Genomic DNA, 24031 nt, shown 5'->3' on the forward strand with positions numbered 1-24031 from the left:
TTGATTTAAAAACCCTCTAGCCACAGAAATTTGAAGGAATTTTATTCTTGAAATATCATGCGTAAGGAAAAAAAAGACAGATGACATTGTTCTAAGATTACTGTGCATTTTCTGTTTAATTCCATCAAATGTGCTTGAGTACCACTGGGATCTTTTTTCTTTTTTTGAAAGTATATATGAGTTTGCACAAGGAGATGTAGACTTTTTTTCTGTAACACTGTAGAGAATCAAACCAGCATGGCTGGTAAGTTTTTGCTGTGTATGCAATAAACAGTAATAAATTGAGGATAGTGTAGCTTTTGTCGTGTGCAGGACACTTTTTGCTTGAATATATGGTATCCTTTATAACAGATCTAAATAAATACTTATTTCAGAGAGGCCATACTTGGATGTCTTCACTATATACTGGGTTATGGTTTTTTTTTTGATTGTGCTCGGCTTCTTAAGGCCTTTTCTTTTAAGTCAAGGTCAATGATTGAAATCTCTTGGTGTAATGTCAGTGTCAATTATAGAGGAGTTAACATAATGAAATTGAATTATGATTTTAGGTAGATAAATTTCAAAAAAACTTAGCCTAACATTTGACCTAAATAGAAATGCATGTTCATTATTAACATACTTAAAAAGTCTGGCTATAAAGTAGTGCAGTGGTGTTGAATAGTAGTATGTCTGTAACTGAAATACTGGAAAATTGATGTTGTTTAAAGTATTTTTAACAGTGGTTCATAGATACTTTAAGTTATGATAATAACTTAGTTTCACACTGGATATAACATGGTATTCTGTCTGTTTTAATGAACCTGCTGTGTATGACAAGAATCCCTAATAGTTTATTTGCAACTATTGAGCATCTTGAGACTGTTGTTCAAGCGGAATTATTGTTTTCAACATACTGCTCAGTCGTTGTGATTATGATCTCTGTAAGACACTAGGTGTCGTAAAGGAATGTCAGATCCTCTAATAAGCAGTAGACAAATACTATTTAGAAGGTGCAATACAGAAAGGTGAAAACTAGGCCAGAAGTGTAAATCTGGTGGGAGGTGATTAAAACAAAGTGTCTGGATACATTTGTTTACTTTTTACACATGTAATAATAAATGTGCCCTCCCACGGTACATAGACATGACGTACCTCTGTTTGTAGAATTCAGGGTGCATCTTTAAATGTGTGACCCAAGCCAAGGGTTGCACTTGGATGACAAGACCGTCTGTATTATCAGTGTGATACTGCAGAGCACTTGCACAGCACATTGAATCTTATGTTGTCACAGATGCATTTTTCAAGCTTAAACAAAAAGGGGAAAAATTACTTTGTAATTCGATTTGTTTGTGGTTTTGTTTTTTTTTTTTAACTCAGGTATTATATTTTCTGAGCTTGGTAAACAATTTTTGGCATCTTTGTGCACCATCTTTTCCTTCTTCCATTGTGCTTCCTTCTTCTCTGGGGTGTAATATATAATTCTATGATTACCTCTCTTTTTAGCCACCGCTTACCTTTGTTGAGAGAGAGATCCACTGTACAGTGACTTAATAGCCAAGGCATAAACTCTAGGACTTCTTTACAAATTCAAGTTGTGCTCCTTTGTTATAATGCATTATGACCTCCTGTTCTTTCTTTCTGTTAATAGGATCTGTTTTTATGCTAAAAGTTCAAGTCAATGACATTATCAGTCATCAGTACCTGCGACAAGCGGTTGTAGAAGTGTTTGTTAACTACACAAAGACAAATTCTACTCTTACTGGAAACAATGGAGCAGTATTAATAGCAGTTCCATACAAATTAGGAGTAAGCTTAACTATCGTATCGTACAAGGATGGCTACATGTTAACACCTTTGCCTTGGAAGACTGGGAGAATGCCAAGTACGTAAGCATCTTACAGTCCTATTATTAAACCCTATCTGTCAGTAATTAAATTTCTCTCTTTCTCAGCAGTCTGGGTAGTTACTGTCAACTGAAAATGACTGAATGATGTCAGTCAAGGGAGGTGGTGCCTGTCAATGCAGATGTAAGGGCGAACGGTCCATTAGACTTGTCAAAATTCTCATTACTGTAAACCAGAAAATAGCCCTTTTTAACGCTCAGTAGGTTATATTGTGCTACTGTGAGTGTATTCCGAGAAATCATTTAGCTAGACTCAAACGGTAATGTGTTTTCACAAAAATCATACTGTCTTTAGTAATTCCTGGAGTGCTAGTGCTTTGAGTCCTGTGTAACAGGTATAACCTGTTACAGCTTCCTTTCAGCAGTGTTTTCTCACAAGTTTTCCTGTTTAACTGTTGCATGCATTTAAAAGTTATATGATTTTTTTTAAGAGGTGGATTCTTAAGAATTCTGGGCACTTGTTTATTTATAGAAGGCATAAGACAGTAGCAAACATACAACAGAGGCCTTCCTGCCTAACCACTAAAATTCCTGCTCCGGACAGCAGGACTGATTTATTTATCCAGTCTTCATATACTCATCTACTTTTCTTTTTAACCGTTCTATTCACTATTCCTTCAGAATTGGATATCTTGCAGGATATTTTTCAGTTGCACAGTGTAATGGATATTATCACTTTCCACAGTATACTCTTCTGTGACGCTTTCATTATTCCCACAAAGTCAAGCTAATATATGGCTGTTTGAAGATACTGTCTTAATTACTGGAAAACTAACTGGTAAGTTCAGGCTATGCAGACCATAATGTAAATACTTTGTGACAACTATCTGTACATATATTAAAAAAATTTAGCATGTTCACATTCTCATGTAATGCCTATCTCAAACCCAGATTTTCAGTTAATTGTGTAGCTGTATGTGTGGCTGTGACAAGTGCTAGAGATACACAAAGCATGGAGAAAATGAGTGAAAGCAGGTTGTTATACTAAATGGATTTCTGAACAGTAATAAAAAAACCTGTTTGTGTATTTTACCATTGCTGAGACAAAATGTTACTCTTTTATAGATGCCAAATCTCAACCAAGTGTTCAGTTTCCAAAATTTTTAATAAAGCTTCCAACAAATCAACATATTACAAATGTTACAGCCTATCTGACAGTGCCAGAGCAGTTTTTGAAAGTAGACAGCTTTGTCTATACAACAGGAATTCTTCTAAATAAATCAGGTATGTAAATATGTTGTTTAAGAATTTTTTTTTAAGGAAGAGATCTTCAAATTATAACGCATATGAGTGTTTCAAAAAAACATATGCTTAAATTAAAAGGGCCTGAACTTGCTTCCATTGCATTAAAGCTTTGTTCTATAAACACATCGGGTGAGTAATTAATGTCACTTTTTCTCGTTTCATGCAGTATTAGAACATAGCATATCTTACTACACTGAAATACTCATTCAGAATCTGCTTTTTACATATATATGTATATAAGGTGTTTACTAAACATGTATGTGTGTGTGTATATATACACACACTTATATACATATAAGGTGTTTGGTAAACACCTTAAAAATACAGTTATGGTAAGTGTGTAAACTAGATGAACCTAAAGAAATAAGTGAAAATGAAGCAGTCGACTTCTGCTGTGGGGTTTTCTGCATCTTCACTAGAATGGTTGCCCCTAGGAGCCTTACACCTAGCATAAAAATTGTGTGGAAGCTCATGTTTAGCTCACAGGCAGTTAATCTGCATGAGCCTGTTTGAAATGAAGTAGTCACTATGTATACAGAGTACAGCTGTAATAATCTTTTCTGTACATCTGTTTCACTGGAGAAGTAGTAAGTAGTTTCATGCTCATATGCAGTTGGATCTTTCAGTATTTGTCATTCTACAGATTTTTTTTTTTGCTATTTGCGTAAATACAGTCTGTGATCGATAGTATGGTGTGCAGTTCCATCTTTCTTTTGTTCTTCTATTCCCAGTGGACCTGAAGCCATGAGGCTCTTGAATTCATAGCAGCATATGAGGAAGCCACTAAATGTCTTATATGAACTTGTCGTGCTCTTTCCTTCAATTTTCATCGAATTAAAATCAAAATGTATATTGATACCATTTTTAAAAACTCTTCTTACCTTTATTTCACCTCTTTACATGTAAAGTATAATAGAATAAGCAGCATTTCTCCCCTTCAAGTTTTCCTTCTAATCTGTCTGGCATGTGTTTTAAATTATTCGTATACTCCTAAAGAAATAAGCTTCCTTTTATGGCACGTGGAAGCTAATTAATATCTGATGCACCAGGATTTTTCTCACAGCCAGCTTCTAACAGCTTGCATAGATTTAACAGTATTCTGGTACTTAATAATTCTGTTTCAGCTTCTTTCATCATACTGTCACATGGTGCATTCTGATGTATTTGCAAATTAGTGTTAAGGAAAACAAAGGAAACAAACTTTCAGGCTTCATTGTAAAGGTCTGTATGTGCAACATTTCCTTTGAATGTTCTGACAAGCCTCATGATTAACTATTCAGTTAATTATAACTGCCAAATTAGAAAGTTAATCGTTACAGGAAAGTTTAGGAGGACTGTTCAACTAAGGAAAAATGCAGCAGTCATATTTGCATATGGCTTCAGTTTGATTCAATGTTATGTATATTGCAATTATACAAAAAATCTTGAACTATCTATATTTCACCATAGGATGGCTGTTTTGTGATCACATAATCTAAAATCCTTCTTCCCCCACACCCAATCCAGATTTTGCCTCATCGTTGGTTCTGCAGTCATCATTAAACCTATATGTCAAAAGTCTGTTTCTCTTTTACAGATTTGGTATAGAAATGATGGGTTTATTTTAATCACATTTTAAAAGTCCAGAAGAGAAAAATGTTGATTTTTATTTCACTGAGTTGTGACATCTACTGTGTAGCTGGATGTGAATGGGGGGCTCACTTTTAGTTACAATTAAGATAGAGTCTTAATCATAAATATATTTTTTTTAAATACACTATGAATGGAGAATTACAGCCAAGCTATTTCTCACATTTAGGTTTCAAAAGCATGGAATTAGCTCCTCTTGCTGCAGTATGTGTAAACATCCGTTTGACTGGGAAAGAACTAAAAGTAAATGGTCCCATTCAGATTACACTTCCTCTTCCCACAAGTACTGTAAAATCCGGAGATGCTGTACCTGCGTGGACGTTTGATATGAAAACTGGTAAGTGGGCTAAGTTATTTGTTATTCTACCTTTTAGCACATGTATATAGTTTCGGCCATATAACACTGTATGTCATGGAAGAGGGACTGCACTAATGTATGAGGTGGTGATAAATAGTCACAAATTCATTTGACTGATTAGTTTGAATTGTTCAAAGGAATTTCTCTGCTTTCATTAGTTCAAAAAGCTTTGGTAAAATTCATTAGCATTCCTATTGAACAAATCTTTAAATAAATGGATTTTTATTTTGACGGGAGGCTAAGGATTCAGGGGACATACATTTTAGGTGATGTTAAATTTTAAGCCAGGTAATTTTGTGAATGCTTTCTTAAAAGAAATCAGACTTAAAGATTTAGATGCTTTGTTTCCTAGAGCTCTAAAGATCCTTTGACACTAAAACTGGAATAGATACAACTTCAGTTAACAAAAGCATTTCAGAAAGTGAAATTAAGGCAAAATAAGAGGTATCAAAGGGAACGACCTTGTTCTTAGAGTATGCATTGGAAGAGAAGACTGGAGATTAGACATTCTAAACCTTTTGTCAGCCGTTCATGTCTAATTTTAGTCAATAATATGTGATGAGCTATATACACTTATTCCGTTTAGATGTCCTGTATTAGGTGTGTATGCACAAGTGTACTGATAGTCTTACATTGTACCTTATACTTTCCACCACACTTTGTCTTGAAACATGAAAGTGAGTGACGAGGTAAGTGTTTTACTCCTTATTAAGGCAAAAAGCTGTTATTCAACTGTTGGAAGTACACCAGATGACACTGTCATGGTTTAAGTCCAGCCGGTAACTCGGAACCACGCAGCTGCTCGCTCACTCCCTCCCTTCTTCCTCCCCCTGCTCCCAGAGGGATGGGGAGGAGAATCAGAAGAATGTAACTCCCACGGGTTGAGATAAGAACAGTCCAGTAACTGAGGTATAACACAAAACCACTACTGCTACCACCAATAATCATAGAATCATAGAATCATTGTAAGGGTTGGAAAGGACCTTAAGATCATCTAGTTCCAACCCCCCTGCCATGGGCAGGGACACCTTGCCCTAAACCACGTGGTCCAAGGCTCTGTCCAGTCTGGCCTTGAACACCGCCAGGGATGGAGCGTCCACAACCTCCCTGGGCAACCCATTCCAGTGCTTCACCACCCTCACTGTAAAGAACTTCTTCCTTATATCTAATCTAAACTTCCCCTGTTTAAGTTTGAACCCATTACCCCTTGTCCTACCACTACAGTCCCTAAGGAAGAGTCCCTCCCCAGCATCCTTGTAGACCCCCTTCAGATACTGGAAGGCTGCTATGAGGTCTCCACGCAGCCTTCTTTTCTCCAGGCTAAACAGCCCCAACTCTCTCAGCCTGTCTTCATACGGGAGGTGCTCCAGCCCTCTTATCATCCTCGTGGCCCTCCTCTGGACTCGCTTCAACAGCTCCATGTCCTTCTTATGTTGAGGACACCAGAACTGTACGCAGTACTCCAAGTGAGGTCTCACAAGAGCAGAGTAGAGGGGCAGGATCACCTCCTTTGACCTGCTGCTCATGCTTCTTTTGATGCAGCCCAGGATACGGTTGGCTTTCTGGGCTGCAAGCGCACACTGCCGGCTCATGTTAAGCTTCTCGTCAACCAACACCCCCAAGTCCTTTTCTGCAGGGCTGCTCTGAATCTCTTCTCTGCCCAGCCTGTAGCAGTGCCTGGGATTGCCCTGACCCAGGTGTAGGACCTTACACTTGGCTTGGTTAAACTTCATAAGGTTGGCATCGGCCCACCTCTCAAGTGTGTCAAGGTCCCTCTGGATGGCATCCCTTCCCTCCAGCGTATCAACCGAACCACACAGCTTGGTGTCGTCGGCAAACTTGCTGAGGGCGCACTCAATCCCACTGTCCATGTCGCCGACAAAGATGTTGAACAGGACCGGTCCCAACACCGATCCCTGAGGGACACCACTCTTTACAGGTTTCCAACTGGGCATTGAGCCATTTACCACAACTCTTTGCGTGCGGCCATCGAGCCAGTTTTTGATCCACCAAGTGGTCCATCTATCAAATTGATGTCTCAATATAATAATAATGATAAGGGAAATAACAAGGGGAGAGGATACAATTGCTCACCACCCGCCAGCTGATACCCAGCCTGACCCAAGCAGCGATCTGACCTTCCAGGTAACTCCCCCTGGTTTATATACTGGGCATGACGTGCTGTGGTATGGAATACCCCTTTGGCTAGTTTGGGTCAGGTGTCCTGTCTCTGCTTCCTCCCGGCTTCCCCTCCTCCTTGGCAAAGCACGAGACTGAGAAAGTCCTTGGTCGGAGTAAACATTATTCAGCAACAACTAAAACCATCGGTGTTATCAGTGTTGTTCCCAGGCTGAAAGTCAAAAACACAGCACTGCACCAGCTACTAAGAAGGAGAAAACCAGCTGAACACAGGACAGACACCAACTCTAACAAAGTGTCGTTTACATGTTCAAGAAAGAAATCTATCATCTTAATGAAGAACCAAAGAACATTGAATTGAGAACATGCTAATAAAAAATGGCTAGGTTGTATCTTGGGAAGAGTGACTAGAAGAACTTTTGGAATAGGTTAAATCTATCTATACACCTAGAAGACTTCAGAGGGGTGACTGGTGATAAGAGATAGCATTTTTCATCAAAGAAAGGGTTTTAGTCTGACATGGTAAAATAGCACAAGGGGGTTTAATTTCTTGCTGCCACAGACACTTTTGCCAGCTCCTGAGTTCATGTATACCTGTGCTGAGCTGTTCTATCTCACTAAATGGATAACTAGTGTTATTAAAACAAAAAGTCGACAGAGTTAGAGCAGCTCAGCACAGGGTCAGGTTAGAGTATAAACCAATGTAAGGTGTGTATGTGGGTGTTGAGGGACCTGCTCAACAGGCGTATTTAGGCATGTTGGCCTTGGTACAGCAAAAGCAGGAGCGTGGTATGCTGATCCAATACAATTGAAACAGTTGGTTTTTAACTCTCAGATGGGGTGTTCTCTGATAGAGGTAAATTGTTTATGGTGGGTGCTCACTGAGGTGTAGTGTTTGCATGGAGCCTTCACTGCTGCTTGCTGAAGAGAGGACTAGGAGGACTGTGGACAAGGAGAGGGACTTTTGGGGCATAACTCTGACTTCCACTTTTTCTCCTGCTTCCTCATCTCTGCAGTGAAAATTTGCAACTGTATTTGTTGTTCTGGATGTTTATTCTTAAATATGTTTCTTTGATGTTTACCTTTGATTTGACATGTGCAAAATGACTTTTTTCTAAGGTAACCGAGTAATAGCAAGGCATTCCTTAGTCAAGGTTCTGGTGACTGCGGACAGTTGAGCACCTGAGCTCTCCAGCAAGCATTCAAGAGAGTCCATAAGCAGCAGTAGGCCCCCATCTGAGCTGAATGGAGGGCTACTTATTGCACTGAATAACGAGGGTTTGGCATCCAAGATGTTGTGTGTGGGATGGTCCCCAGCAAGATCTTGAAACACTTTTTTAAACTCTGAAGTCCTTGGGTAATATGTCATAATGGTAATCAGAGCTTCCATGTCAGTATTGATAGTGGTAAGGGAGCAGGCCTGTGTTTGAAGTTGTGTAGACTAATCCATACGCATCAGAAAAAAGATAGAAACTGCTTTCACATGTCTGCTTGTGCAGCGTTCCCTGGGGTTATTTGAAGTGTAATAGTACTAAGACTGTTCCTGGAAAATGAGCTTTTCTAATTATATTCCAGCTGTTGTAAATGCAGAATTTGTTGACGTATATTGAATGCGGCTTCCTTCTTTTTCTTTCTAAGTATTTTGCCTCATTGGTACCAAAAGTACTTTGTGGCTTTTAATAAAATTACAAAAAAAAAAAAAAGGCAAGCACATGGCATGTGTCACTTGTCATATTCCTTCTGTGTGGTAGATTTTTCCTTTCATTTTGCTGAAAGAAAGATCTTGGAGAAAAATGGAAATAATAGGGCTTGTATGAATTATACTTTTTGCGTGCTTTGGTTAGTGTTTTTTTAAAAAAGCTGGTGGTTCTCTCTCTCAGTATTTGCAGTTTGAAAATGTAAGGTTGTTTATATGAGGTGGTTTTCTGTCCTTGGAATTTCACAGATGGGCCACAATCTACACTTGAACAAATGTGTCCAAGTGTAGCTCTGTCTTTTCTACTACATGCTTTATTAATTGTGGAAGCTGGCATACTGTAATACCTGTCCTTTGCATTGCTAAACAGATGGTGTGGAATCTGTGTCTTAACAATAGACCTTCCTTGGGCTAACTGAACTGTTACTGCCTTGGGGCAGGGAGGGGGAGAGAAGTATTCAAGGCAAACATTGTTTATCCTATTGTAGTTTATTAGATTAAAATGCTTTCCCTCTAAGTGCTGCTAGTTAATGTGAAACTTGTATTCATATGCTTAGATTACCTGTTCCTTGGGTTTTTTTATTATTTTTTTTTTTAAGTCTTGGACCTCATACATGCTTAAACTCATAGAACAGGACTTTTTTGCATGATATGTGTGCTTATCTATGAAAGATATTTATAGAAAATAAATTATATTAATTCTGGTAAATAATGTTGATGTTTTGTTTCAAAGTAAATGTCCACACAGGGATACCTGCAATGAAATTATCAAGAGAGAAAGTGTGCATGTTTAGCTAAGGCTGTGTAATAATTAGGGCATAGTTCAGAAGCTTCTGTTTTCCTTGTGACCTTGTGTATTTTTGCTAACAGCTTAATCACTAATGGTTTGATCTATAGAAGAATGCTGCATGACCTGTGCAATATTTTGTCTTTTTTTTTTTCCAGGTGCTTGGGTAAGCCGTGGGCTAGGAATGGTAAAGGAAGCAGATGGTCAATTAGTATGGACATACACTGCTCAACACTTAGGCTACTGGATAGCAGCTCCACTGCCTGGAGCAAGAGGTATTGCAACTGGCAAAGAGATCACTGGCTAACCCAAGTAACAGTATACTGTAAGGCTGTCAGTTTGATTGCTTTATTTAACAACAGAAAGGGAAAAACAACATGCAGTTTGAACAGTTGGATAACTTCTGTTTGTATCCTGATAGTGTGCCTTAGTGCATGTAACTGTTTCCTAGAACTTCAGGTACTAAAGGGGGAAAAGTCCAGACTGTATTTGAATTCACATGTTTATACTATGGCCATTTTTTGGAAGAAGCCTGCAAGGGAACTGTTCCTATGGAGAGCTAGAAATCAGCTGGACTGTATCCCTTACTGTAGAGGATCATGTATGACAGGAGGAAATACAATGAAAAAATTAATCTTGCGTAGAACAGCCCCAGTGAATTCTGTTTTAGGTAAACTTGTTGTATGTTTTGCAAATTCATATGAGGGGTTTCTTATCAGAGAACTAGGATGTCAAATTAAAAACATAGCACTTTCTGACAGAAGCACTATGCAGAAAATGTGGACCATATTTCTAAATGGACATCTAATACAAATGTGATTTGACTGGAATTGAATAGATGTCATGGTAAGGCTTTAATACTTGAGGTGACCCTTTGAAGATGTATTACATTGTAACCACTGTATGTTTTCAGTTTGAAATAGCAAGGTGAAAAAGGACAAACATAGTGCCATAGCAACACAAAATCACTGGAAAAGTATAGTTTAATTTATTAGCTACAGCTCTGCATATGAAGCGGAATTCTTTTTGAGAACTAACTCTTGTCTGGTTTTGCTTTCTGGTTTGGCAATCTAGAATCCATTATTAGTGCGGTTTCCAAGGATATCACAGCCTATCACACAGTGTTTCTTACGGCCATCCTGGGAGGTACTGTTGTCATTATCATTGGATTTTTTGCTGTTCTTCTTTGTTACTGCAGGTAAGCGAAAAGAGAGGTTCTAATAAGCTCAGCATGAATGGAATTTAAGGTTGATAAAATAGTCTTTTGAAGTTGAGGTTTGTTTCCTTAGCTAAACTATAATGTGTAGCCTAATATTTCTTTAAAAATTACAGTTATTACAGAACTTTGTTTTACGTTTGTGACACACATTACAGTTCTTAACCAAATGTGATCTTCAGCTCTGGAAGTCAACAGAGTATTTCCTGGTATGCTCTACAGTCACCTTGCATCTCTTTTGCTTAGGGATAAATGTGGTCGGACACAAAAGAAGGAAAAAAATACAACTAAGCTGGAGGTCATCAAAAAAGACCAGACTACATCAACTACGCACATAAATCACATCAGTGCTGTCAAAGGGTCTTTGAAGTTGGAGGATAAGTCACAGTTATACACACCGAAGATTTCATACAGCCCTCAAAGAAGGATGTCCATAGACACAGAAGATGGAAAATCACGAGACAATTTTAAAATCTACACAGAGGATGCTTCTTACCAGTCATCCTGTCAGACTCGTCAGTCAAGAAATTCAGCCCATTCATTGGAGCCTAATGCTGGAGTTAGGCATTTACAGCAGCTGAAGCATAGTAGCAGTACTATTTCCCAGGCTCCCAGGGACATTCAAGACCAAAATAGATACCTTTCACTGAAAGAGGAGACGTATGGGCTCTCCCATATCCCAGAACACCTGATGCATATTTACAATCAACCTATTGCTATTCTTCAAACCTCTGACCTTTTCCACTCACCAGAACAATTGCATCCTGCTAAATCAGCAACTTTGCCAAGAAAAGGGCAGTTAGTTTATAGCCCCATGATGGAACCCATGAATCGTGACAGTTACATGCAAACTTTACCGAAAATGCCAGTGCACTCTCTTCCACAGCCTTCTGTCTGCAGAGATGAAAACAGTGTGTTAGATAGTGAAGAGGGCTTACCATCTCAGACGTCAAACTGGGGGCGGTACACTAATAGCTTACTGGAATCTGTCTCTGTTCCTGGGACACTGAATGAAGCAGTTGTAATGACTCCATTTTCATCTGAACTTCAAGGCATTTCAGAACAAACATTATTGGAACTCTCTAAAGGAAAACCATGTCCACACCCTCGAGCATGGTTTGTGTCCCTGGATGGAAAGCCAATTGCTCAAGTGAGGCATTCTTTCATAGATCTGAAAAAGGGCAGAAAAACAGAGAGTAATGATACCAGTCTGGACTCTGGTGTGGACATGAATGAGCATCATCCTGGTAGGAAACTGGAGAGAGAGAAAACTTTCATTAAAAATATGCCCCATTCTAAGATCCTTTACTTGGAAGACCTGGATCTGAGCAGCAGTGAAAGTGGGACCACTGTTTGCACTCCAGAGGACCAGGCTGTGAGATACCTGATGGATGGAGGGAATGGGCCAGTCATAGCACAGCATGATGAAGAAGGTCTGAAAAGAAAAACTGTATCAGGAAGTCATGAATCTGGTATCCCTTCTGCTAAAAAAAGGGAGAGACCATCTATCATGAGAAGAGATAGCAAAACCAATATATGGAAGAAAAGAGAGGAGAGGCCACTTCTTCCTATAAATTAAAACACAATGTGCTTTGTGTTGTTGCTCTCCCTGCTGGTTATTGACCTCTTGGCTGCTTCTGTATTTCTGCAGTGTTGGGTTTACAAGGGAAATGTTGTTTTCTGGTATCAAGAAAAGTTACTCTTTTTTTTAATACCGATTGAGTTATTAAACTTCAACTGGGCAATTGATATTCAATGTGAATTGAAAACAGGGAAATGCTACTATTAAAATTTTTCCAGTTCCTAATTTTGCTGGCGGTACAGGGGAAAGCCCACATTTTAATCAGCCTGTCATTCTTGGACGCACCTCTGGGAATGCACAGTGAGAAATGTAGGCACGTTTTAATTTTTTCGTACTTGTTGTTAATGCATTGGTAGACTAGTTAAAGCAATTCCTCAGCCTTGTTCCTAGTCAATGTGACCATCCCTGTAAAGTATTTTATATGTGAACTTTTCTAGCAATCTGTTACTACTTCTTTGTATAATGTAAAATGTTTTGTCGGTTAGTCCAAGGCCACCAGCAGATGAGCTGTTGGATTTATCAGCGGAGCTCTATAGCATTACTGCCTGCCTTGTGTGCCCATCCTTATGCAAAAATTTTCCATTCCATATGGCAGTGGCAGAACAGGGAAGTGTACAAGTTCTGTGGCCACTGCAGTCCATGGTCCCTGCTGTTTTAAGATGTTGCCCACCTGCTTTGTTTTAATTTACTTTGTTTACATCTGCTATGAAGCATCCACATCCAGCAGAAAAGGACTGGTTCTGGCAGCATTTGAAACTGCTTTTACTATTGATCCCAGTGTCTTGTTTTGGCTTCATAGTCAGTTAAAATCTTTTCTGCATGCTGTTGGGCCAGTTGTGCTCCAGGACATAGTCTTTAATCCTGCATATTTATAAGTCGGAGTTAGTCCCATAATGAAAAGGTAATGCAATTTTAGACAAATTATGTCTTTGAGACAGGTTCCTTTAGCAGGAAAATCCGGCACTGTTGTTTTTTGGTTTATGTTTAAAAAAAATGGAAGATCATCAAAGGTTTATGTGCCTACATTTTGCCAGCCTGAGCTGCTTTTGTCTAGGTTGTGCATTGCAGAGGGGTTAAACAGGCTTTAAAAGTTGGGGGGTTTTATGAGCATGAGAGAGCAGATGACAACATTTGATCTATAATGCAATATAAATACTACTTATGACTCAGAGTTAAATTTACCAAAAGTCATGAATGCATGAAATGTAACTAAGATATGTATAGAGAAAGGAAAAGGCCATCAGAATATTCTTTATTTTTAATAATCATTTTGTCAAAGTGATCGCTTCAACTTTGGCTAACAGAAAAGTAGATGCATTCTTTAATGTGCTTCATATAGTATATAGAATGTCTTTCAGTGGCTTTGAAGCTGTTTCCCTGATAAAATAAGTTCCAGCATTTTGGCTTTGGCAGTTTGATTATAAATCATCCTAAAAAAAGCTTTCTAACTGTTTCCCTTAGAGCTTGGTTAAGGTTCTATACCAAGATCCAAATATGTAATGCCTGTATTTGAATTGTGGGGTGAGGTGCACTTGGTTGTCTGCCCTGTAGCACACTCAAGCATTGGGAAATACTCTATGCAGCTGGGCTTCTGGGAATATTTACTCAGGAAACATTACTGTGAAATATATCTGTTGTGTTGGGATTGTCAGTTGTCTGGTCCTGTTGTAGAAGAAGTATGTAAGGTAACCAGAATGGTACTAGCAATACATCAATCCAACTTATGCTGTGGAGTTGCTACATGAGCAAAATATGATGATCCTTTTGAGTTCACAAATATGAAAGCGTACAATAAATTCGAGGTAGGTGTGCAAGTAAGTCCATGATTAAATTGGCTAAACGAATCTGCTTTAATTACACAATTTGTCTGTTTCAGAGGTGAAGATGGCTTGTAGTAGCATGCCTTTGGTACTTTTTTTAGGTAACTGATTGATTTTTCCTATACCAAATACATTTTCACATTACTTTTTTTTTTCTATATGCAGTTCCACTGGATTTTGTGCGTGACTATCTAGCCCCAAATACTGATATTTTCCTCCTTTGCTTCAGTAGGAATCAGTGTATATCTTTTCTGTAGATGCACATTTCTTCTGAAAGCTGCTTTGATTTTTGAGGCTTAATATTGCCCTGCTCTTAAGAGTTCCATCAGTTCTGATGGCTCCCTTTTCAACAAGAAAGAATTATATATTCTGTTGAACATAATAGCAAATCCCTGACTAACTAATGGTTTTGAGATGTTACCGTTAACTTGATATGTCTCTGTTTGAAATGTTGTTCACCTGCAGTAACAATATATTGCAGATTTCTTTCAATGCATTTTTTAAAGTGTATATGCCAAAACCACATAATTTTTCAAACTTACTTGTATGATTAAAAAATGCAGATTACTGCAAATGGCGTTACTCATTTGAGTTCAAGGGAATGAAGTTTTGCACTCCAGTGTTCTTGTTCTGCATGAGAGTAGGTATCTGGTCACCAAAGAAAAAGGATTAGAAATGTTGAAAATATCAGTTATAACTTGAAAACTTCAGAGTAATGGTGCCAAAAGATGTACCGATGTAGTGCAGATTCTTGTCTGCTCTGCTAGCTGATTGAGAGCAAAGTGAGTTTGGCTCTGTACCATCATTCGAAAGGAGCTTTTGGCTGTCTGGATTAGTCACAGTTGTTTTACTCTCCACATATGGTAGTGTAAAATGGCCCTTAAAAGGGCTGTGCATCAGTGAGGCATTTCAGCATTTAGCCAACAAAGCAAGTCAAAGTGGAACAGATCTTGCAAGAAGTGTCAACCGCACCACACAGCTTGGTGTCATCAGCAAACTTGCTGGAGGTGTGCTTGATCCCACTGTCCATGTTGCCAACAAAGATGTTGAACAGCGCTAGTCCCAACACCGACTCGTGAGGAAAACCCTTGTCACTGATCTCCACTTGGACAGTGAGCTGTTAACTGCAACCCTTTGAGTGCAACCATCCAGCCAGTTCCTTACCCACTGAGTGGTCCATCTGTTAAATCCATGCCTCTCCAGTTTGGAGACCAGGATGTCATGCGGGACAATGTCAGATGCCTTGTACAAGTCCAGGTATATGATGTCAGTTGCTCTTCCCTTATCCACCAATGCTGTCAGTCCGTTGTAGAACACCACCAAATTTGTCAGGTATGATTTGTCCTAACTGAAACCATGTTGGCTCTCACCATTTACCTCCTTATTTTCCATGTGCCTTTGCATAGTTTCCAGAAGCATTTGCTCTGTGATCTTGCTGTGCACCAAGGTGAGACTGTTGCCCTGTTTTCCTTTTTTCTCTTTTTAAAAATGGGGGTTATGTTTCCCCTTTCCAGTCAGTGGGAAGTTCATCAGACTGCCACGACTTCTCAAATATGATAGAAAATGGCTCGGCAGCTACATCCACCAGTTCCCTCAGGACCTGCAGACGTATCTCATCAGGTCTCTTGTACTTGTACACCTTCAGGTTTCTTAGATGATCTTGAACCTGATCTTCCCCTACAGAAGGTGGTTCTTCATCTCCCAGTTCCCACCTTTGCCTTGTGTGACTTGGGCAATGTGGCTGGAGCACTTGACTGTGAAGACCGAGACAGAGGAGTCACTGAGTACTTCAGCTTTCTCCATGTCCCAGGTAGCCAGGTATCCCATTTGCTTCCAGAGAGGAAATTTTCCCTTTCTTCCTTTTATCACCAGTGTACCTATAGAAGCTTTTCTTGTTGCTCTTGATGTCTCTGATTAGATTGAATTGTGTCTTATCATATATATATGTTTGGCTGTTGCTTCTACCCATGCCAGCCAAGCAACAGCTGTCTTTGCTTGCTTTGTAGATTAGAACCCATATGCCATCTTTTCTGTGTGTAACTTGCTAGCATTTATCACATGATGTCTTTATGTTGCTGGTTACACTTGAAAAGGCTTTTCTAAAGCTGAGTTTGATATTAAAAATAAATATATTAACTTGCTTTCTGTGTCAGAATATGAGAACGCTATTCTATAGAGAGAAAGCATTGCTGCAGTTGTATGCTACATGAAAACAGCTGATGGCTCGAAGCACAAAATGACAGGGAATTCTTCCTTGGCCCTATGGTGAGCATTAAACCTTCGATTTGAAAAACTCTATGTAACTCTAAAATCAATAGAATTATAGTTCATATTTATATTCAGTATTTACAGAATATATTATCAATCGTCATATTCCAGCTTTATGTTGGAATTTATGCACTGGAAATCTCTGTCAGTGACTAGAATTTGTTTTGGTTGTAGATCATTAAAAATAGTTTGACTACACCGAGTTCTAAAAATTGTAATTCCTGAGGTAATGGTACATGATGCGTGCCATATGTGGAAACGACAAAATGTTATCATGAAATTTGTCTTTCTGGTCAAACTAAAGCTTTTCTGTATTCCTGTGTGTTATTTCAACATATGAATTTATAGGAGTCACTGAATTTATTTTTTAAGATTTTTTTGCCTGTTGAATTAGCAGCACCAAGAGAGTGCTAAAATGCTAGTGTGAAAATCAGGCCTATGCAAAAAGCAGCGAGGGTTTGTGGCACACTGCGCTTGACAAGGCAAGGGAAACATTCGGAGGTTTTGACTTCTTTGAATCTGGAGGTTGATTACCTTGAAAATAAGAAATGGGTCATGCCTGAAGCACTTTTAAGTAAGCCCCTTCTAAGGAGAGGGGTGTGAGTGGAGAAAATGGGAGATAGATAGTTTCTTTCTGAATCTTGTTTTGAAACTGATGTGTATTTGTGCTTCAGTGGAATTGATTCTTTTTGCAGAACACAAATGTTTGCAAGAAGTACATCTCAGTTCTTCACAAGGCGCTTACTGAGCTGTCAGCTTTTGCAAAAAGTCCACATATGTGTACGTAAAATCTTAAGTGAAAGATATTAGATAGATACATACCACTCAAGACCAAATTTTGTCATATGTTTAGGGTGAAAGGCAGTTAAACTTCAGGAGAGTTTCCCTGCCATGGTTGCAATACATGATGTTGAGATTCTTCTTGCAGACGGGTATACCAGTTCCAGGTCTTTGCTTAGGTCAGTACTTTGATGTGTTATAAACTAAGGGAAGTGATCAGGCTAAACAGTATGCAGCTGTATGGACATAAATCTGGATATGTTACCTAGAATAAGCTAATCAACAGTCATTTTCAGATTGCCGCATATTATAGAAATTATAAAAAAAGGGGTGGTGGAATGCACTTTAAAATTCCTTTTAAAAGGAAAATCTTTATAGTACTGTCAGAAAATAAAAGAATTCTGTTACTTACAAACCTGAAAGCAAAGCTGATTCAATGATTAGGGACATTATTTGCCAGTGTAGAGCTAGACATGATGCACAAAAAATAATCCAGGATGTAGGAATGTTTAGTTGTCTGCTTTGTTTTTTATGAAATAATCTGTATCAAAGAGGATGAGATGAACGGGCACCAGTCTAAACTCTTCTTGTTAGTTAAAAAGTGAAACAGGTCAACAATATTACTGGTCTAACACTGTGTAAATTAAAAGGTAGTACGCTACATTCATTGTCTAACACTGCATATTAGGAAAGTCTGAAGACAAATGAGCCTGCTGAAGTGCCTTTCTCTTTCATCAGACTTATTTTATCAGTGGGACACCTGAGGATCTGAAAAGCACATTATGGGGTTTCTTTCTGTTAGCCAAAAAAACCCACCTCAGTTCATACTTACAATTATGTAGCTTTTATAATATTTTAAAAGGCAGATCTAGTGTTTTTTATGTTGGAATACTGACTCCTGCATGTTGGTGAAGATGGTAATTGTTGTAAACCCTGGGTTTTTTTGTATTTTATGTTTGAAAAGAAATTTTAAAAAATTATATCTTTAGCAATATCAACAGTAGTATCTCTTAAAAATGACATGGGATCTGATTCAACTTCGTAAGTCAAGAGTAAGCATCTTGAAGTCACTGGATTTACAGGTATGAAACTGGAATTTTAACTTCAAAAATATATGTTTATATATAAAAACTATTATAATGATAAAAATCTTTTTTTTCAGCTGCTAACCTTCCTTGCCATTAGAAGCAGAAAGTGGATGGAGATAGGTACTTAATTCTTATTTTCTAGAACCAATTTTTATCTCAATTTGGAGCCTAGCCTTCATTGTTTATATAACAATTTATATTGTTTTTAATTCAGTGGAATTATGCAAAACATAGTACTATGCCTACAGAGTTAAAAATTAGCATTCTTTTATAGTAGTTTGTACTAACTTCTGGCGCACTTTAACAGTAGTCAGCTACATGTGTATTGAAGAATTTATATGAAAGCTGCTTTAAATTACTTTAATCTGAGCCCCCTTTTCTTTTAAAAGCAGTGTTCAGGGTGTTCTGATTACAAGAAAAAAAAATGGCTTCAGATTTATTTCTTAGGACCGGCAAGGGAAAACACTGTTATTATTTTTAGTATTGGCACTGTGAGCTTGAAAACTATGATATTTGGTTTTTTCAGTCAGTCTAAGACATATTGAACATTCCTATGTTCCCCGTCCCCAAAATGTACTGGTATTTTATTCCCCAGTTAACTGATTCAGTTCATTTGAAGCACTTGTTCCACTTCAGTTCATGCTACAACAGTAACATTTTTACAACATCTTATTGCGTAGAAAGGCACTTTTTAGTGTTCACTACAGCACGGAGTTCATAAAAAGCCTGTCTCTGAGATGCTGAAAGGTGGGTGAAGTGATGGCACTGAATGTGCTCACCACCTTGCACATTGGAGCCTTATATTCAAACTATATATAACAAACACTTCGTTACCTTGGCAGTCATTTTCAAAACCACTCTGATAAGGATATTGCTGTAAAACATTCTTGATATTTAGCGTCCTGGTTTTAAGCATTTCTACCTTTTTATATTTTGTCAGAGGTGTCTTTTCATCTCTGTATTTACTACAGTATCAGTGTCTGTTGCTGAAAATGTAACTAAGATTTGTAAAATGTTATAGCTTATGCAATATAATAAAAGTTTTAAAAAGTTATCAGTGCTTTATCTTTTATAAGAATGTCTTTGAAGTCATGTGTTGTTTAGGAATACATCTCTCTCACCTAACACTTCTTTTCTAAATATTACTAAAAATGTGTATTTGTGTCATCACCATCATTCCAATGACAAAAGAATGTTGTTATTCTTAAGTTTACCAATTCTAATTCAGTCACAGTTTCTGTTCCATTTATACTGAAGAAAGGCTTCTAGATCCACATTAAATCTGATTCCTGTTTCTTGGTTAGTGCAGCTAAGATTATTCTTGTGTAAACTGATTTTGTTGCAATTGGAAAGGGGTACCCAGAGAAGAATATTTTATCAGGTTTTTGTCTAATCTCTCTTTTCTCCATTCTCCCATTTAGAGACTTTTTGTGGCTCCAAGAATAAATAAAATATTTCTGTATGTCTGCACAGTGCATAAGACAGAGGCATCAATTCCAGCTACAAATAAGCTCAAAGTGCTTAAATCCAGGTAGAAGAACAACATAATGCTGTTGACACAGAAAAGCTTATGCTAAACTTCAGAGTGTAACATCCTATTCTTAACTGTATCTAACACTAGTATTTATCAAGCCTTTCTAAGCTTCGCAAAAGCCACATTTCAGTATTTTCACCATAGTTCAGGAACCCTGCAAGACTGCAGGCAAGCACATTGCGAAGGTCTTCCTACATTGCACCTGCACGTGTTGGATGATCACTTTTTTAATGCTCTGAGAAGCTGCATTCTGCTAGTAAACTACTGGTTCTCTTCTTACTTTCACAGAATAACTTTTTAATTTTCAACCTTCCTGATAAGTAAACTTTTTTTTTAACCATTTCAAATCCATTAGGTATTTTAAAATAGATGGAGTGAACTTTATAAGAAGTTAAATAAATCTCAGGAATTTTATTTCCAATGTAACGAAATAGAATGTTATTTTCTGTCATGTTTCACTTGCATGTGAAAATGAGATATCTGGGTCATAAGCTGATCTGTAAGTACAAATACATCAAAATTGACTGAAGTTCAGCTTATTCTATGTCATCATAGAAAACATAAAATCCAAACTATACAGATTACTCAAATAAGAATTAAAGTATGTGTCAGTAGATTATGCAGTTTTGTTTGTTGTATCACATGCTATCACATTTTTATTTCTATTAAAACATAAAGGAAGATAATTGGAAAAAGTCACAAATCTGGCTAAGCTTCAACAAAACATTCCTATTTTTCTTAGATTCTCAGAATAAAACTTCAAAAATGGCAGGTTGTTACTGCACATCTCTGTTCTGGTTTATCAGCAGCTGGCAACTGAGTTGAAATAAAAGTGTTTCTCATTCAGTAGAGCTTTGCATTTACATTTATTGCAGGTATGGAGGTTTAACTCTTCATTACAGTTGGGAATCTAGAACTTGACGAAAACTAATATTTAATTTTATTTATTATATTAGCATTTAGGAGATAGACTTAAGAATGCTTTGTCTTGGCCATCTGTACATGATTGAAAATGGGCTAAGTGGGTGGTTGCTGTATACTGCTTGGAGGCTTAGCTCCTCTTTTGAGCATTAACTATCAGGAAATCGTAGCATATCTTACAAAACACACCTGATACTAGGAAAAAGGTTTTTCTTCATCTTGCTTTTACTATTGCATGTTTGAAAGTCCAGAGAGGGCCACGAGGATGGTAATGGGGCTGGAGAACCTCCAGTATGAAGACAGGCTGAGGAAGTTGGGGCTGTTCAGCCTGGAGAAGAGAAGCTGCATGGAGACCTCATAGCAGCCTTCCAATATCTGAAGGGGGCCTATAAGGATGCTGAAGAGGGACTCTTCATCAGGGACTGTAGTGGTAGGACAAGGGGTAACAGGTTCAAACTTAAATATGGGAAGTTCAGGTTAGGTATAAGGAGAATGTTCTTAACTGTGAGGGTGGTGAGGCACTGGAACAGGTTGCCCAAAGAAGTGGTGAATGCACCATCCCTGGCAGTGTTCAAGGCCAGGTCGCACAGAGCCTTGGGTGACATGAATCTAGTGTGAGGTGTCCCTGGAACTAGATGATCTTAAGGTCGTTTCTAACCCTAACCATTCTATGATTCTATGAAAATAGCATATTTGATACCATTTAATTCAGCAATAATGTTAAAATGAATTTGGCTTAATTTATTATGCCTCTGAATAAGAACTGGTCTTCCAAGAATATAAAAGCTTTTGGCATTTTATATTTGAGTAGTTTTTTTGAGCGAAGGTTAAAGACTTGCAAAGAAGAGTGACAATTTTACAAGTATATGGCTGTTTTCTGAAATACATCTATACTAGCCAAACCAGTTCCTCTGAGCATTTGAGAAGATTTAATATGAACATTTCTCACAGCATTGAGCAGCACCGAGTTAATTTTTATAGTACTTGCAGTTCATGACATCTGACTATTCACTTCTAATTTGTTTCTTAGTGTCTAATAAATCCTCTGTGTGGCATATAAAAGTAAGAATATAGCTGTGTTATCTAAATCAGGACAATCATGAATTGTTTTGCAGTGGAATTCCTTCCAATAATAAATCTGTTTTTCTTGTTTTAAAGTTCAGATTATTATGTTTAGGTGGTAGTCTTGTTAGGAACCTCTGTTGATGGCTGGCATTTCCCACATCTTTATTGTCTTTTTTGAGGAATGGATTGCTGTGCACAAATCAATCTCAAAATTCAACTTCCTGGGATGTCTTAGAATTGTGGAATTATTACAGCCACTTGCTATTCTTTCAGTCAAACTGATGCTGGCTTCTCAAAGCATTATGAACATAATCTTAAAAAACAGTACTGGACTTCCCAGAAAATGTTATTTTCAAAAGAGCTTAGGGAGTAATCCTTGCTATGCTTGGAAAAAATCACAAGCTTTCTACTGCTGTTCTGATCAGATTCTCCTAAATGGAGCTTCCTAAAAAATCTTAAATCCGTTTGGGACTTTGGCACATCTTTGTTAGAAAGTTTTCTGAAGCTACTTTGAAACTTTTTGATGCATGTTCAGATGATATTTGCATGAGAAATAATCCATTTCCAGGTACACAAATTTCTGGTTCCACTCGCTTTGCAGGTTTGCTAAGATTCACGTGAGAACCTGTTGGGTAGTTTTCATGTTTGGCTGGTGTATCCTTCCAAGTCAGAGGATTACATGCAACACATTCAAAATTGCTGCAGTAGGCAACTGTAAATACATTCCCTATGAAACTTAAAGGATAGGAAGGTGAGCCGTTGCATAATATTTCTTAGCTAAATACGGACTAATCAATTGTTCTTGCATGTAAGAGTCTGAAATTCAAAGAAGCTTCTGATGTTACAAGTGCAAACCCAGAGAAGCTTCACTGATTGCAAAGGGGCTATGCTGCTTATGTATTGAATTAAGAGATTCTAAGTTTTAGGCACTGGCAAGCTAAAGAAAGTTACTTAAATTTTTACCAGCTGCTATAAACAAAACATGTGAATCCCATTTTTAAAGGTGCTGCAAATACCAAGTTTCTTAATTTTAACAAATGATAAAAGTACACATATATTTGCTACTCTAAGGAATGAGTGGCAACCCTGCCAGCCTTTCAGCTTAATTCCTCTTTTGATTCTGTTTTGTGTTAATTCTGGACTTAAAAGGGCAGTTACTACTGAGATTGTAATCAAGATCCTACAAGTGACTAAGGAGTTTGAATTTATATTACTACTGTCATGTCATTGGTGAAGAAATACTGCTGGTCAGGTAAGCTAGCTTGAGTTAAGTAAATCTGAAAAAGGCTATCTTCTGTGCACATGGTTCGGGGTGCTGGTAAAAACTAGCAAAGATGAACTTTGCAGGTTGGGTGAATAATATGTATTTCTAAATCATGAAACTTGCTGCAGGCTTGCAAAAGGCTCCCCAGCTTTCAGGCAAACTGGGCTCTTTTTTGCAAAAAGTGTACTGAGACAGATCAAAGCTTCACTGCTAAGTGTGTTTGAAGTTATAAACTGCTTGGAGGATGTAAATTGCCTCATACTGGGAAGGTGCTAACGGACACTGATAAAGAAGCACAGAATGCAAATGCAGTTAACCATCTTAAGTGAAATCTCTTATTTAGACTTCTGCAAAGCCTGGAACAAAGACTATGTCTACTTGAAGTCTTCAGCTAGGACTTGGGAACATTCTCATTGTTTGTAAGACCACTCTCTTAAACTTGAAATGGTATTTCTGGAAAGATAGTGTGGCAGCAAAATTAACTTCTAAGACATGAGTATATCCATTTATAGTTACTATAGTAATCTGAATTCACTGAGTTATTTTTTTGTCCTGCTTTGATTCAACATAGTAGTACAAAAAAAGGTATACTGATACAGCTATCTGTACAACTGCACATACTTATTTTTCGCAGCTCCTTTGTTTTGTGGTTTCTGTGCTCTAGGTCTAGGCCTGACTCTTAGCAGATTTCATGTGGTGCTTACTTAGAAAAAAACGTGCTGATAGATTTCCCCCAGCCTGTGATAGTCTTAGGATA

At 37.9% G+C, this 24031-nt stretch overlaps 2 protein-coding genes across 2 annotated transcripts in view; both read left to right on the forward strand.

The window, feature by feature from the left end:
* Positions 1-1707, forward strand: part of ITGAV (integrin subunit alpha V) — a 77640-nt gene extending 75933 nt beyond the window's left edge. Inside the window, exon 31 of the mRNA XM_030485511.1 lies at positions 1628-1707. The gene's annotated coding sequence lies outside the window, so the exon portion shown is untranslated. The remainder of the gene's footprint in view (positions 1-1627) is intronic.
* The window catches only part of FAM171B (family with sequence similarity 171 member B), a 41218-nt gene extending 21674 nt beyond the window's left edge, over positions 1-19544 (forward strand). The window contains exons 2-8 of the mRNA XM_030485512.2: positions 1628-1861; positions 2568-2660; positions 2948-3106; positions 4926-5093; positions 9895-10011; positions 10811-10934; positions 11199-19544. Coding sequence (XP_030341372.1) covers positions 1628-1861; positions 2568-2660; positions 2948-3106; positions 4926-5093; positions 9895-10011; positions 10811-10934; positions 11199-12531 — 2228 coding nt within the window. The 3' untranslated portion in view covers positions 12532-19544. The remainder of the gene's footprint in view (positions 1-1627; positions 1862-2567; positions 2661-2947; positions 3107-4925; positions 5094-9894; positions 10012-10810; positions 10935-11198) is intronic.
* The last annotated feature ends 4487 nt before the right edge of the window (positions 19545-24031 follow it).

Source organism: Strigops habroptila, chromosome 5 (genome assembly GCF_004027225.2).
Source record: "Strigops habroptila isolate Jane chromosome 5, bStrHab1.2.pri, whole genome shotgun sequence".
NCBI classification, from domain to species: domain Eukaryota; kingdom Metazoa; phylum Chordata; class Aves; order Psittaciformes; family Psittacidae; genus Strigops; species Strigops habroptila.